This window comes from Panthera pardus, unplaced genomic scaffold, assembly GCF_024362965.1.
Source record: "Panthera pardus isolate Hobbes unplaced genomic scaffold, ASM2436296v1 HiC_scaffold_13, whole genome shotgun sequence".
Classification (NCBI taxonomy): domain Eukaryota; kingdom Metazoa; phylum Chordata; class Mammalia; order Carnivora; family Felidae; genus Panthera; species Panthera pardus.
Window position 1 is genome coordinate 143,083,979 of NW_026526688.1, and position 17,423 is coordinate 143,101,401.

The 17,423-nt window shown below is 40.3% G+C and overlaps 1 protein-coding gene across 15 annotated transcripts in view; it reads left to right on the forward strand.

The window, feature by feature from the left end:
- The window catches only part of CCDC158 (coiled-coil domain containing 158), a 101,956-nt gene that overhangs the window by 25,740 nt on the left and 58,793 nt on the right, over positions 1-17,423 (forward strand). For 14 of the 15 annotated variants that reach the window (XM_019467001.2, XM_019467061.2, XM_019467067.2 and 11 more), the window contains 4 exons: positions 1,041-1,155; positions 7,784-7,903; positions 9,889-10,086; positions 11,459-11,941. In XM_019467001.2, coding sequence (XP_019322546.2) covers positions 1,041-1,155; positions 7,784-7,903; positions 9,889-10,086; positions 11,459-11,941 — 916 coding nt within the window. The remainder of the gene's footprint in view (positions 1-1,040; positions 1,156-7,783; positions 7,904-9,888; positions 10,087-11,458; positions 11,942-17,423) is intronic. The other variant, XM_019467081.2, reaches the window with a different exon arrangement.

Genomic DNA, 17,423 nt, shown 5'->3' on the forward strand with positions numbered 1-17,423 from the left:
AGCCCCGCGTCGGGCTCTGTGCTGACAGCTCAGAGCCTGGAGCCTGCTTTGGATTCTGTGTCTGTCTGTCTGTCTCTCTCCCCCTCCACACTCACACTTTGTCTTTCTCTCTCTCTCTGTCAAAAATAAATATTAAAAAAAATTGTCTAAAAAAAAGGAATATTGCAAGTATTTAGGACTCTTGGAATTGGATGTCTTAAATATTGTTCATATCTCAACTGATAAGACCAATCAAACACACTCACACTATGTGTGTATATATACTTACGTATATATTTATATGTATACATATAAATAACTTTATAATTTGAGGTTATGTATTAGAAGTTTTTCTAGGGACTTTTTTTTTTTTTTCAACGTTTTTTATTTATTTTTGGGACAGAGAGAGACAGAGCATGAACGGGGGAGGGGCAGAGAGAGAGGGAGACACAGAATCGGAAACAGGCTCCAGGCTCCGAGCCATCAGCCAGAGCCTGACGCGGGGCTCGAACTCACGGACCGCGAGATCGTGACCTGGCTGAAGTCGGACGCTTAACCGACTGCACCACCCAGGCGCCCCTCTAGGGACATTTTTAATCACATATAAAAATAGAGAGAAAATAGTATGCATGAACTCGTATATACACCATCTAGCTTCAACACTTAACAACATTGTTGAGCTGAAGCTTTTAGGAAGCAATTTTGGAAAATAAAAGACTTTGGGGGAGCCTGGGTGGCTCAGTTGGTTGAGCATCCAACTTCAGCTCGGTCATGATCTTACAGTTCGCCCTGCATCGGGCTCTGTGCTGACAGCTCAGAGCCTGGAGCCTTCTTCAGATTCTGTGTCTCCGTCTCTGTCCCTGCCCCGCTTGTACTCTCTGTTTCTCAAAAATGGATGAGTGAACATTAAAAACAAAAACAAAGAAACAAAAACAGACTTTTGGCCTAGCAATGCCATATAAAGGAACTAGTGGAAGTATCTAAATGCTAGAGTATTCTTAGATATCACACTTAGTCTCAGTTTGCTGTTTGCTTTTATTCTCCTTTTAAACCCTTCTTAGAGAACAAGCAAGAAACCAAAATTCAATGTATATGCGTCAACTCAGTGATCTGGAATCTACTGTTTCTCAGCTACGTTCTGAATTAAGGGAAGCCAAAAGGCTGTATGAAGACAAGGTGAGATCAGATTTTGCTGCTCTGTTACCACAGACTATTATACACAGATTTAATTACACATTTTTAAATAGTTTATTTGAAAATGAGGAATCAAAGTAATATCAAATTAAAAGCAGTTTTTAAGATGGAGTAGGAGGATGCCAAATATCTATATGTTAAATTGTAAACAAGTTTAATTTAACTTGTTTGCTCAAATTAATTCATTTCTGGAAAAAGAAAGTTTTGCACACTTACAAGTAAGTTTCTAGAAACGTAAGTTAAAAATAAGACCACTTAAATTATTTTTACAAGGCTTAGTTTTAACAAGTATTCTGGTACCAAGTGGTCCCCCCCTACTACTTTAGGGGCCTACCTCCTAGTTTTACTTCAACTCCTAGTTATTAATCATCGTGTGGCTAGCAAACCAAATTAATAAGATTAGTCTAAATAAAAAATAATTAGGAAGATAAATCATCTTTCATCACACAATTCCTTTTAAAAGCAGATATTAATGAATATTTGATTTTCTGGGGGTTTTTTGTTCTCTCACTTTCCATAGCTAAAGACAAGGTATTCACTATCATTACCAACCATTTATCCAGAGCTTATGCTTGTGTTACTCTCAGGCATTTGTAAAGCAGTGTCAGAGACCCTAAAAAATAAGCAAAGAGCTACCATCCAGAGGAGCTCATGTTCTTTATTCCATGTGAGAAAGGCGACCAACTATACATGCCTGTTTGCCGGCAACAGTCCAGTCTGCACCTGCTATCCCAGTGTCCTGTTTTGTGAATACCACCTTTCATCTCCAAATTGTCCCAGTTTCACCAAAAAGTCATCCTACCTCGTAAGAGAGCCTCCAGTTCTAACCGTTGCTTTTAGCTGATTTCTCACACCTTAGGTGATGGGGAAGAAATAGAATATAAGGAAGCTGCCAGATTTCCCCTAAAATATAGCCCAATTCTACGGGGTAACAGTACCAGAAAAACACTTCACATGGGAAGAAGCAGTTGAATATCGCAGCACTAATTCTTTTTTTTTTTAAATATATGAAATTTATTGTTAAATTGGTTTCCATACAATACCCAGTGCTCATCCCAAAAGATGCCCTCTTCAATACCCATCGCCCACCCTCCCCACCCTCCCACCCCCCATCAGCCCTCAGTTTGTTCTCAGTTTTTAAGGGTCTCTTATGCTTTGGCTCTCTCCCACTCTAACCTCTCTCTCTCTTTTTTTTTTCCCTTCCCCTCCCCCATGGGTTCCTGTTAAGTTTCTCAGGATCCACATAAGAGTGAAAACATATGGTATCTGTCTTTCTCTGTATGGCTTATTTCACTTAGCATCACACTCTCCAGTTCCATCCACATTGCTACAAAGGGCCACATTTCATTCTTTCTCATTGCCACGTAGTACTCCATTGTGTATATAAATCACAATTTCTTTATCCATTCATCAGTTGATGGACATTTAGGCTCTTTCCACAATTTGGCTATTGTTGAGAGTGCTGCTATAAACATTGGGGTACAAGTGCCCCTATGCATCAGCACTCCTGTATCCCTTGGGTAAATTCCTAGCAGGGCTACTGCTGGGTCATAGGGTAGATCTATTTTTAATTTTTTGAGGAACCTCCACACTGTTTTCCAGAGCGGCGCAGCACTAATTCTTCCAGACATTTGCCCTCCTATGGGCAGCCCCTCATTTAATTACCGCTGTCACCCCTGTGCTGGCCACAGGAGGGGGCTGTTCCTCCTTGGTTCTCGAGTGGAGTGCAAGCACAGAATGTAATACCGTGACCTTCATTCCCTGTGGCACAGTCAAAATAAGAATGGAAAATTTAGACATGACTTCGCTAAATTCTAAAACAATACAGAGTAACATGATACTATATAATCTTAGTTATGAGATTTAGATGCTCTTATAGCCTTGGCTTTTAAACAATTGTTGATCACTACCCACAGTAAGAAATAGCTTACCTTATGATCTATCTACTACACACATGCTAACTGAAGCAACTTTCACTGAACAGTATTTACCCCGGTTACATGTGATGCTGGCTCTTCTCTGTTCTCTTCAGATGCTGATATTTTTACTCACTAAGTTGATACCATGATTCACTGGCCCCCTTGCAGTTTGAATAACACTGCCTTACTAGACTGCATGCTTAACTCTTAGCCAAAATCCTTGTGTCAAGGTCATTTCAACCACTGCCACTTAAGAGTAGCCTTCAGGAATCTTGGACTGCTTAGAGGCTAAACCAACAAACAGAAGCCTAGAGAGAAATGTTTGTTTTTTTCTGCTTCTCTGAGCCCTGCTTTTTGTGTTCTAGTTTCTTTTCTCAAAGTGAGCTTTTCCCCTGAAGATTGATAGCAGGAATGTCCACCCCTTTCTGGGCAAACCAAGCCTGCATGAAAGGTCTTGATGTCGCCTTGCAGGATGGGCCTGCTTTCAGCACAGCATGGGGCAGAAAGAGGCTCTAGTACTTGGTCTGGTGGAGGCAGGCACATTGGCAGAAGTGAGCCCGGAAAGTCCCAGCAGTGAGAGACTAGATGGGAGAGCTGTTGTGTTATAGCCCAATCCACTGACTGATACTCAGCACTACTCAACCCATTTTGAACAGATTGAATATTCATTGTTTATTGACAAACTCTTTGAAAAGCTGTGAAGTACTAAGCAAAACTCAACTTACTTGTGTCTCCTTACATAATTTGAAAGTGCTATATGTAGCTTTCCATTGTAACGGAAAAATGTTGCTTGGAAAAATTACCCCTCCATAAGCTATCACCCATTGTTTGCTAATTCACGTACAGTCTGTATACAGCACCATACTTATCAACTCTAAATTTCAGCATGGTGAGAAATTTAGTTACATATAAAGAATACAAAATAGTTTATGAATTTTTATAAATATTTATCTCTTTGGCATTGTAGAAGCATGAGCATCCTGATGAATGACTGTAGACTTTTTCATATGAATGCTTTGAGGCCATATAGATATACAATGATACATATAGTAGAAGGTTAGAATAGTTATCTTATTTTGCCCTAATGTAAACAGTGGAGTGCTAATAATGTTGTTAGCCTTAAGCAGTCAACATTGAATAGAAAGAAGGGTGTATGTATTAGCTTAGCTACTTTTAATCCAGATCACTGAGATTCATAACATGTTGAACCTGTGGAGTTGGTACCTAGATGGTGGTTAACTGGGCTCTCTTAATAGTAACTCCCTTTAGTCAGGGAACACTGACAGAGGATTATCTGTCATCTTACTATAGAGTTGAATATACTTTGGCCTGAAATGTCATCAGTACATGGTGCAACTGAGCAGGAGAGATCAAGCTAATTAACAGAAGGATTTCATTTTGGGGGCCTTGAAAAATTCTATTGTTATGAAATGTTTTTGTTGTAATGAATTGAATACAAAATCTAAAAACCACAAATTCTTCTGTTTAATTTTTTTCATTGTCATGTACCTTGACTCTACATTGCTAAAGCCTTTGAGAACTTCAAAATCTATTTTCTACTGCTCGTGTGAACATTTTAGTATACACTATCCAAATAACAATAAGGTAAAAAAGCCAAAGAGAATAATACGTAAAAACTATGATTAAAAGTGAGATTTGTGTGAAAAGAAACATGAGTGTGCTGATACCACGCATCAACATATTTTATGAGAGACAGTATTAGTGTTTTCTCCTGAGGTCAGATTCCTTCAGAAAAAAAAAATCTTTATTATTTAAAAAAAAATGATGATGTGATAGGTCTGAACCAAACTTTTCTAACTAAAAAGCATAAATTGAGAGAAGACTCGCTAGGGCCGTGTGTCTCTTCAGAATAACAGAAGTATTTTCATATTGATGAAAATAGAAACTGTATTTCAAAGAAAATTGTAGATGTAGTTTTTATAGCTTGCATAAGTGTTCTACTGTAATGCTTTTTTTCTATTCTTCTCTTTCCATTTTAGGAGAGCCTCCAGAATCCCCCTTTACGAATTTGGACCAGTAGAAGCTGTCACTATTGGCTCTGTAGATTTGGCTTTACTCTTAACTTTCGCTTTTTGACAACAAAAATATCTCATGATCTTGACTCTAAGTTTATTTTTTCCTACTCTGAAAGCATTTGGGGCTGAATTTCGTACTCAAAAAGTAAAGATTTAGTAGCACTGGCTGGAGCTCTGTACCGTGCAGGAAGATTCTGTGCAAACATCTTTGCATAGTTCTGCCCATGCACCTCCGTGCTGACCTGCAGCGTCCCTCATTATCCAACATCTGTGCCGTCTTTGAGCACAGAACACAAAAGATACAATTTGGTGTGATTGGTAACATCTCTAAAATCACTGTAAAGATTAGAGTGAGATCCAAGTATTTGTCCAGTGATCTAAAACAAAAAGTAGATTCATAGATGGTGAAAGGGAAAACCAGTGCTGCTATGGAAAAAGAAAAGAAAAAGAAAAAACCTTTGATATATCTCAGATGTCAGTAAATATTTATTCTGGACATTTCAAAAGGCTTTGAGGTGTTTTGTACAGCTGTTTGTATCAGCTCAGCTGCTACGTCAGTGGTTTTCCCTTTCACTCTCCATTTATCTTTGTGATTGATTAACTAACATAAATATTTTTATTCTAAAAAGTGAAAGGTAAAAGCAGAGCTATAGCAGCTGAGTCAGTACTGACAAGTACAAAACCAGTGTTCCTGCAGGGGTCTGGAGGAACTTCTGATGCTCAGTAGACTTAGACGAAAGAGAAGACTTGCCTCTTTTCTTTTTCTTTGTTCCTTTCTTCCTTTTCTATTTAAAAATGTGGCCTCATAGATTTTCACCATCTAGTTTGATGTTATCAAGTGGTCATCCAGAACTTTTTTTTTTTTAATGACAACAGACAAAATAGCAAGTCTTAATTTAAGCTTTTAAAGCACATCTACAAATACTTTGCTCAAAGAGAAAATAGTTTTATGCCAAACTCAGACTAGAAAATGTTTGTTTTAGTCATATGAGCAACTCTTCAAGTTGAAACTGTTCAAGTTGAAACTGTTCTTATTAAATGTATAGCTCAAAATATGGTTTCTTTGACCATACTTTGTTTCCAAAGACAGGTGGAAATTATAGAATTTCAGCTCTATTAATACTGTTCTTCTCGTGCAAAAAAAAAAAAAAGCGTTTGAAAGATCTTCTAGATTACTTTTTTCAAATTATAGATGACAAAAATTGAGACTCAGAGAGGTTATGTGACAGCACCTCTACCAGAACCTAAGGTGTTTGGCTCTTAGCCTGATCATGTTGCCTCTCTGATTATATTTGTCCACCCACATAAAAGTTTGCGGGCTTTTCCGTAAGTATTCCTAATGCCATTACTAAGTGTGTGCTGACTTAGTCTTTCCCAATAATAATAGAACTCAAGGGATCATATCAACCGACACTGTTCATCCATTTTCCTTAGGAAGCTACTCATGCCACAGAGGTGGAGTTGTTGTATGGCTTTTTTCCATATATGCCTCCAAAGGAGTGCCAGAGTGCAAGAATTTCCTTTATAGGATTAGTAGAACCTATTAACACATTTCTGCTGTAGCCTAATGTTTTATGTATATTTCATTCTTGTGAAATACTTGTTTATATCTAACATACAGTCAAATGTAAAGCCAGTTTTAAAATATATCCGAGGCAAATATTAAAATGTATATTTCAATCCTTGCGGGCTCTGATTCTACTCTGTAGGCAAATGTGAAACTGTTTGATGAGCCTATATAATCTACTTTTTTAAAGGTATATGATTCTGTATATACAGAAAGGTATATAAATTCTGTGTATTCATACTTAGCATTTATCAAAGAGGTAGTTGCATATATGTGTGTTCATATAAGCACTAAGTATGTGTTGAATTAATAAATGAAGATCTTAAATGAACCTGGTCCAGGTAAAAATAGAGACTCATCAAGAAAAAATTACTCTTGCTCATATATTCTCGAAGAAATTTTAATCACAGTTCATTATCCAAACCAATAAGTTTTATTCTTGACATAATAAATCTGGAAGCCTATTGAATAGATGCCTTAGAAGTAAGAAGGAATATGTAGCATTTATGCAGATACCAGGGATTTCTTTTTACTGGTTGTGGAAGTAGTATTTTAGTGATAACACTAAGTAGCAACATGGTCCCATTATTTTAATATCTCAATACCTAAATTATGAATTTGTGTGGCTCAGCTAAAATCCAAACCTGGAGTCTCCATTGTCTGAGATCTTAACCTCAGCCTACCTTGCATATTCGATGCCTTTTATTATTGAAACTCTGATACTCTAAAACAAAATAACTCTTCTGCCTATAATGCATGCCATTTGTGTGGGCTGTATACAATGTTATTTATGCCACACCAAATTTCCTTAAGTACCAAATGACAGAACACATACTCAAAGGAGACAAACCTTGAATGGTGTGAAAAAGAGAGATTACAAACAGTGCCCATATCTAACAGCATCAAATATTTCATTTTGGCTAATTTCCCTCTTATAATTCTACATAGATCTTAAGTTTAGAAAACTTTGCAAAACATATCATAGTAAGCTTTTATTTTTGCCCCCAAAATAATACCGTTTTCCAAAGACTGTATTTATTTTATATTCCCCACTAACATAGTCAGATTGATTTCTGCTTTCCTTCTAGATAGAAGAGCTCGAAAAGCAGTTAGTCCTTGCCAACTCTGAGCTAACTGAGGCACGGACAGAACGTGATCAGTTCAGTCAGGAATCAGGAAATTTGGACGATCAGCTTCAAAAGCTGTTGGTAAGACTATGCTCTAAATATGAATGAGATTAATTCTAGGAAGTTTCTCACCAAAATGTTTCATAAAACTGGTTTTATTTATAAAATTACAAATTTTACAAAACATTTGCGCATACATACACAACAGAATATCTTGACATTATTCAAGTTTTGAATATAAATGTTCTAAACTTTACCTATTTTGTTTTCCTTAAGCAGAACTGTTAAAGCTTATAAATTAGGTGAAGCTAGTCTTCAGTTGACCCATCTTTCAATTAGATAAATGTGTTCTACTAAACCGAGGTAGTATGGAGTGTTTGTTTTCAAGCCAAATAACATTCAAAACACAGACATGTGTGTACAGAACATTTGAATGGAAGTTGAGGTTAAAAAAAATTATTTTAAAGAAAGGAAATAGGATCCCAATAGTAGTGAAGCAACCTGTGCCCTCTGTCAGAGGTACTGTAGGGTAAGAAATTTAGGAAAGGAGATGTTTGGTATTCCTATATGTGATATTGGCAGTACAGTAGAATACACTTCTCACTCCCAGACCCCTCTGTAGGGTATAGTGCCCTCTGCTGGTGGAGCCATCCTTCATAGGCTGACACGGGGTTTGAGGAGCAAAACGTTAAAGGTAGAGCCGGCAGCTGTGTGTGACCAGCTCCAAACCTTGGGATAGTCCTTCACATCTTTCCCTCCTATTGCATGTGTCCCCAAGTCCTCAGATCTAATTTGAAAATCTTTCAGATTGTTTGAAAGACCTTGAAAACCCTCCCCTCCTTTTCATTCTTACCACCACTACCCCTTGGTTCAAGCCCCTCATTTAACCTGGAGCAGGGCAACGTCTCCTTACTAGGGTTCCTACCTCCAGTTTTCCCCCTCTTCAGTCTGGCCTGTAAAGTGCTGCCATACTCATCTTCTAAAATATCACTCTGATTATGTCATTATGACTCCAAAATTATTTTCCCCATAAAAGTCAGACTCTATCTATACCTTTCAAAACTGTTCATAATCTGGCCACAGCTTACCTTTCTGATCCTTTCTCTCTACATGCCCCCAGTACTCCAATCAAATCACACATCCACCTTTCCAGTCCCTTCTTCCTGATCTCTGCATTTCCAAGCTGGTCATAAGGTCCGACTCAAATGCCTTCTTGAAGAATTTTGATCTCCTCAGTGATTTCTTTCTGTTTTTGCTTAGCTGGGTCTCTCTTTTTAAATTATTTATTTTAGAGAGAGAGTGTGAGCGGGGGGGGGGGGGGGGGAGGAACAGAGAGAGGGGGTCAGAGGATCAGAGAGAGAGGGGCTCTGACAGCACAGAGCCCAAAATGGGGCTTGAACTCATGAACCAGGAGATCATGACCTGAGCTGAAGTCGGATGCTTAACTGAGCCACCAGGTGCCCTGCTTAGCTGTGTCTCTTTAATGACAAACCACTTCCAGTTTTTTGTGTCTGTGTCTTACTTTTTCCTTTGTCTTTGTTTCTCCCATTATATTGAGTGTTCGCTGTCAGTAAACACTATGTATTTTTTTTTAGCTGTGGAAGAGGAACAGAATTCTGTTCATAGCCAACTGCTACTCCCCTCTCAGTACCAAACACTGTTCTGCCATTTCTGAAGCAGTTAACCAAAGACTGTTGCTATTCTTTCAAGCTTTTGAACATTTCTTTATTACAGGAGCACACTTGGTGTGAGGCATAATGCCTTTGCTAGAAAACCCAAACCTTAAAAACAGGACGACTTTAAAAATCTACTGTGTTCTCCTTTTAGTTTTATACTATTTGGGGACTAGTCCATTGAGATTTACTTGTGATGCTAGAAATTACAAGTAAGCAAACTGCTACCATGTTCTTCTAGGAAATAGTTGTTCTTAAGCCATTAAAAAAAATAAGATTCCACAACCAGAGGCTTCTCAAATCATATAAAAATTCCAAAGATGATATAAGGAAAATAAGAGTTTTTCTTGAATTATTTAATACAAATCGGGGGACACACCTCACTTCTTGTAGGCTGATCTGCATAAAAGAGAGAAGGAGCTGAGTCTGGAGAAGGAGCAGAATAAGCGGCTGTGGGACCGGGACACGGGCAACAGCATCACCATTGACCACCTGCGGCGGGAGCTGGATGATAGGAACATGGAGTTGCAGCGCCTGGAAGCCCTCCTCAAGGCCATGAAGAGCGAGTGTCAGGGCCAGATGGAGCGGCAGGTCAGGCACAGCCCGGGATGGCTTCCCCAGGCTCTTCTCAGGGAAAAATGTGTGTTGGTAGAGCCTTAAAAAAAAAAAAAGCATGGGCCTAGGAACAGCTCTGAAATAGAGCTATGGATTCTTTGAGCAAGTCATAAAAACCTGTTGCTTATTTCTATATTTTTGACCACTGATTAAATTAAAGTGTTAAGCTTTATCTCCTTTTTGTTCATTGTTGACTAATGAAATTCCCATCCAGTTGCCTTTTTTTTTTTTTTAATTTTTTTTTAATGTTTATTTATTTTTGAGACAGAGAGAGACAGAGCATGAATGGGGGAGGGGCAGAGAGAGAGGGAGACACAGAATTGGAAGCGGGCTCCAGGCTCTGAGCCATCAGCCCAGAGCCTGACGCGGGGCTCAAACTCACGGACCGTGAGATCGTGACCTGAGCTGAAGTCGGACGCTCACCAACTGAGCCACCCAGGCGCCCCCAGTTGCCTTTTTATTTTCACGTACACATTGGCAACCTAGTAGTTGCTTATTTCAGAAAAGCATCAAACCATAGGGACATCTAAGGAGCAGCAGGGTTGAAGGTTTCCATCATGTTTTCTGGTTTTGGTTTTCCCCCAAACTGATTGGTGCGCGAGATGTATCAAGACTGATAGATGCACAAGATGGTTGCACTGCATTTCAGTGCAGCAGTAACAAAACGTTGACTGCTTTATTAACAGCACCATACCTTTGGTACCAAAGGGACATGGTTCCAGGGCCACTTATTGCCACAGAGACATAAAAAGCATCCCACAAAAGACTAAGTTCCCCCAAATGTGAAAGCAAACCAAAGAGACCAGTCTTGGCTTAAAATCCAGGCAAAGCCATTTTCCTACTCTTTGGCCCAAGCTGGGCAAGAAGAAAGGTGACAGGAGACACTGGGAGTTAGATTCTTAACTCTTTTCCAAACAAGACCTGAGAAGGTAAGTGCATGTTGCATACAAGCCGTTACTCACTTTTCCCTCAGGGGTGGAATTAAGGGGCACATTGGAGGGAAATCGTGAGGAAGGGCAGTTATCATCCTACCATGCTTCCCCCTATCGCCAGTGTTATCCTAAGTTAAATTGTTACAGAAAACATCCTCAGAGGAAACTTCCCAAGCTCCCACACTAGAAAGCCATTCTGGAGGAGCACTGTTACCTAATGAAGTTCTCTCCACCTTGGTCTCATTAACTGTATTTGGTCTGTGGCCTGTACAGAGTTCTGGCAGCAAAACGATTTGAGTTAGTCTAAGTAGATATTATCTGAGTCATGATTTCATGTTTGTGAGCTACCTTGTTACATCTCTTGAGGGTGCCTCTACCTATCTGCCCAAATCCATGAAATTTTCTTTAACAATCAGATGGCGGCAATTCAGGGAAAGAACGAAAGTCTAGAAAAAGTGTCCTCCCTGACTGCTCAGCTTGAATCCACCAAAGAGATGCTCCGAAAAGTGGTCGAAGAGTTGACCGCCAAGAAAATGACCCTGGAGAGCTCAGAGAGGACCGTTTCGGACCTGACAGCTTCCCTCCAGGAAAAAGAGAGAGCCATCGAGGCTACCAATTCGGAGATCACAAAGCTGCGCTCCCGGGTGGACTTGAAATTGCAGGAGCTGCAGCACCTGAAGACGGAGGGAGATCACCTCAGAAACGTGCAGACGGAGTGTGAGGCCCTCAGGCTCCAGATGGCAGAGAAGGACAAGGTGATCGAGATTTTGCGACAGCAGATCGAAAACATGACACAGCTGGTTGGCCAGCATGGACGAACAGCTGGTGCCATGCAAGTGGAAAAGGCTCAGCTCGAAAAGGAGATCAATGATAGGAGACTGGAGCTACAGGAATTCAAGGTCTGTAGAGATTTTTTTGTGGCTTAGCTTCTGAAATAGCTTTCCCCTCATTAAGGAAGTTTGACCAAGTCACTGAGGAGGGGCTCTGTGAAGAGGGCCTGTGAACCCTCTGAGCTTGTTTGAAACTAATTGTGTCTGAGTGCATCTGTGTGTTTTTGTGAGAAAGGATCCATACTTTTATTAGATTCCAGAAGGAGTGGGTGGCCCCAAACTGGTTCAGGACTACTGATACGAAAGAGAAAAAAACCCAGAAAATCCAGGTTCCTCATGAAGCCATTTCTGATCCCACAGTTTGAAGTATTTTCTCCCTCTTCAGACAGACCCATCTTTGAATCCCATCTCTCACCACTCAATGACTATAAAACACTGCATTGTTCACTAAATCTTGGCCTCCATATCTGTAAAAAAAAAAGAACAGCTAACATATTTTGTAATATGAGTTTCAGTTGTGCAATATAGTGATTCAGCACTTCCATACATCACCCGATGCTCATCACACCAAGTGCCCTCCTTAATCCCCATCACCCGTTTAACCATCCCCCTCATCCACCTCCCCTCTGGTAACCATCAGTTTGTCCCCATACTTAAGAGTCTGTTCTTGCTTTGTCTTTCTCTCTCTCTCTTTTTCCCCCCTTTCTTTTGTCAGATTCCACATATGAGGGAAGTCAATATCTGTCTTTCTCTGACTGATTTATTTTGCTTAGTGTGTAATACTTTCTAGCTTCATCCATGTCATTGCAAAATGGCAAGATTTCATTCTTTTTATGTCTGAGTAATATTCCATTGTATGTATATTTCACATTTCTTTATCCATTCACCAATCGATAGACACTTGGGCTGTTTCCATAACTTGGCTATTGTAGATCATGCTTCTGTAAACTTCGGGGCACATGTATCCCTTTGAATTAGTATTTTTGTATTCTAATTTTTTGTTGTTGTTTATTTTGAGATAGAGCATGCGAGTGGGGAAGGGGCAGAGAGAGAGAGAATCCCAAGCAGGCTCTGCGCTGTCAACTCAGAGCTCAATGTGGGGCTCAAACTCACAAACCTTGAGATCATGACTTAGGTTGAAACCAAGAGTTGGACGCTTAACTGAGCCACCCAGGTGCCGCTAGTATTTTTGTTTTCTTTGGGTAAATACACAGTAGGGCAATTGCTCTATGTAGGGTGGTTCTATTTTTTTTTAACTTTTTGAGAAACTTCTGTCCTGTTTTCCACAGTGGCTGCACCAGTTTGCATTCCCAACAGTGCTTGGTGGCAGAAGTTGTGCATGTGCATTTTTAACCCACTTTAAAAGACTGGGATTTCTTCAACAGGTGTTGGCAAGGATGTGGAGAAAAAGGAACCCTCGTGCACTGTTGGTGGGAATGCAAACTGGTGCAGCCACTGTGGAAAACAGTATAGAAATTCTTCAAAAAGTTAAAAGTAGAACTACCCTATGATCCAGAAATCTTACTAATGAGTATTTACCCAAAGAATACAAAAACACTCATTCAAAGGGATACATCCATCCCTGTATTTATGGCAGCATCATAAATATATAAATAATACATATTGATGAATGGATAAAGAAAATGTGATATATACATACAATGGAATATTACTCAGCCATAAAAGGAACGAAATCTTGCCATTTGCAATGACACGGATGGAGCTAGAGAATATTATGCTAAACAAAATAAGTCAGAGAAAGACAAGTATTATATGCTTTCACCTATATGTAGAATTTAAGAAACAAAATGAGAAAGGGGGAAAAAAAGAGACATACAAAGCAAGAACAGACTCTTATGTAAGTAGAACAAACTGATGGTTACCAGAGGGGAGGTCAGTGGGTGATGGGTTAAATAGGTGGTGGGATTAAGGAGAGCACTTGTCATGATGAGCACTAGGTGTCATAGGCAAGTGTTGAATCACTATATTGTACACCTGAAACTAATACAATACTGTATGTTAACTAACTGAAATTAAAATTAAAAAAAAAGAAAGGGGTACCCAAGTGGCTCAGTTGGTTGAGCATCTGACTTCGACTCAGGTCATGATCACATGGTTTGTGAGTTTGAGCCCAAATTGGGCTCTCTGCTGTCAGAGCAGATCCTGCTTTGAATCCTCTGTCCCCCACTCTGCCCCTCCTCCACACACGTGCACTCTCTCTCGCAAAAATAAACATTAAAAAAAAGAAAGACAAAGAAAAGAACAAACAAAAGACCCCCAATAACTTTACTTGGTTACTAGAGGTTTAAATGAGAAAATATGTATCAAGGACTTAGCCTAATTCCAGGTCTACAGAAGATGTTTAGTAAATGTTCCCTTCCCCCATCCCATTCTCCTTCAGAACCTTATCGCTCTTTATCTCTATCTGTCATAACCTGGTCACATTCTCTGTTGCACTGAGTGGGTTTAAACAGCAGTGTCCCCTCATCCCCATAAGACAGCAGACTCTTCAAAGTAGGATACACATCTTTTTCATTTTTGTACCCCCTGCCCTGTATTTTTATGCATTACACCCAGCAGGTACTCAAATATATGATTGGATGAATTATTGTAAAATTTGATATCCCAAGCTTTACATCACCTGTATCTCTGACTTGGTAAGTAAAAGGAGACAAATCACATAAACCTTAGATGACTCAGTTTCCTCATTCTAAAAGTAGGGCCAATGATAGTTACTTAATCTTATGGAAATATACAGGCTCATTGCATAAAGAACTAGTCCTTAAGTTTTCTTGATTATAAAATTGTTTTGATTTCCTGGTGTTTAAGTTTTTACTTGATTATATCATGAGGATATTTTATGATGGTCAAATTCACCATGAAAGAGATTTATAAAGGCTTCTCAATGGCCAGTGTTTACAATGAAAACTTTAGATAGGTTTACAGACCTACTAGAGGAGAAAAGAAGATTGTTGTACCTTTTGTTAAGGAAAAAAGAGACTTGTACCCTATCATTGTTGAGTCTTATACCCTAAAAATTAAATTTAATCTTCACAAAAACCTAATGAGGTGGGCATGTTGTTATCGCATCTTAAAGATGTAGAAGCTGAGACAGAGAGACTCAATAACTTACCTGAGAGGAACACTACCTTGGGATTTGACCCTAGGCAGTCTATGAGTAAATATTATATAGGGCAGTGCTTCTCAGTCAGAACCAGAGTCACCTGGAGGGCTTGTTAAAACACAGACTGCTGAGCCCCACCCCAGGGTTTCTGATACAGTAGGTTTAGGATGAGGCCGGAGACTCGGTGTTTTTAGATACATTTCCAGAGAACACACATCACCTTCTAATATCAGAGTGGCCCCAGAGCAGCGTGGATCTCTGTGACCGCAGTGGCTCATGAAGACTTCATAGAGAAGCGGGGACTTGAAATAGGCAAAGAGGGGGAATGAGGTATTTCTAGGAAGGGGAAGTTCAGTGTGTGCTTCAGCCTAGAGATGGTGTGAGAGCCATTAAGGGTTTTGGATAGAGAGGAGGAGGTGACAGGACAAAGGCCATGTTGGGGTAGATTAACGGGGCAAAGTTTGGACAGAGAATTCAAAGATAGATCGGAGAGGGTGGAAACTAGTTTTCAGTTCCCAAACGTGGAGCAGGAGCAGCTTCAGGGAAATTCCTCCAGTGAGAAGAGCTTCACACAGGCACAGAGGATGTAGGTAGAAACCTGAGCTTTACTGCCACAACCATTTCCCTCCACAGCCCAAGCAGCAGAAGGGAGGGGAATCCGAGCCCCAGAACATATGGTTTCTCTCACCTCTTCAGGCTGGGTCCTGCACACACTGACAGCACAGAACCAGGATGAGCTGCGGGCCCTCAAAGCCGGATCCTTTCTGAAAAGGCTAAGAAAGGACTGAAAGTCCATCAGCTGATTCCATGAGGTGGAACAGGGTAGCATATGCCCAATACATGTGATGCCTCAGGCTGTCCCAGGGATTGTGCAGTGAGAGAGGCCTGTGCTCTCCACCAGTCCTTTCTGAAGCAGCTGGAAGCCTGTTACCTGTTTACATTGCAAACACAGCATTGGCCTCTACGTTGAAACTGCTACTGTACAAACTGCATTAGCTAATATTATATTTCTGGACGACAGGTCTTACTTTGGGGGAACAATCTGGTGACCAAAAAGTAAGTTTGGTTTTTTTTTGAACGGTGTTAACTTGGAAGGATCTAAGCCTGCTCTGTCCACTAGAAATTACATGAGCCACATATAGAATTTTTAAATTTTTTAGTAGACACTTGAAAAGAAACAGATGAAAGGACTTTTATTTAACCAATATATGTCAAATATGGTGATATTTTTATATTGCGATCAATGTGACAAATTATTGAGGTATTTTACATTGTCTTTTAATATGAAGTCCTTGAAATCCAGTGCGTTTTCCACTTGTAGCACATCTCCCCTTAGATTAGCTACATTTCAGGTGCTCAATGGTCACATGTGGGTATTGCAGACCTAGGTCCTGGTAAGGGGGTTTCATCCTAGGAAGGCTTACCAATACAGAGACCAGTTAAGAGGCAGTCCTAGGAATCCACATGAGAGGCGAGGATAATCCGCATTGCCTAGGGAAGGATTTGGAGAACAGTTGAGTATAAGGGGTTAGGAGAAAGGGACAGATGTAGCAGACTTTGAGATTTCAAACTTCAGTGCCTGACTCAGAGTAGGCGGTGCCCCTACAGAAGGATGGGGAAGAAGTCCAGAGAAAAAGCCTTCTGTAAGAAATAGGAGTGGTTTGGTCAGAGTTTGCAGAGGCATACCAAGCTGGGAACTTCTGACAGCTGGAAATGCAAAATCAGACTTTCCATATCGCTGTTACCTGTTTCACCCAAGGACCAGATCCAGCCACCACCTCACTCACTTGCTCTTGCAACTGCCTACTCATTGGTCTCCCTGCTTCCCCTACTACCTCCACCCCCCACTACTGTTTATGCTTCACACAGGAACCAGAATCCTGTTTTAAAGCGTTACATCACTCCCATGCTCAAAACTGTCCAACAGCTTCTTATCTCACTCAGAATGAACTCTCACATCCTTACACTGCCTCTAGGGTCAGTCTTACCCACGGCTCCCTCCCTGACTTCATCTCCAACTCCTTTTTTCCCCCATGCTCAGTCCACTCCAGTGTAGAGCAAGAGAAATCCTTCTCCTTCTGTCTTTCTGAATTTTCGGTTGAACCCCTGAAACCAAGGCAGATCAACAAGAAAAGAACAAACGGAAGTTTATTAATACATATATCTCATATATACAAGGGAGAAGCCCAGGGAAATAAGTAACTCAGAGGTGGCTTGGAATTCAGTCTTAGGGGCACTTGGGTGGCTCAGTCAGTGAAGCATCCAACTCTTGATCTCAGCGTTTTTTTTTTTTTTAATGTTTATTTTTGAGAGAGAGAGAGAGCACACAAGTGAGGGAGGGGCAGAGAGAGAGAGAGGGAGACACAGAGTCTGAAGTAGGCTCTGAGCCCCAGGCTCCAGGCTGTCAGTTCAGGTTCCGACATAGGG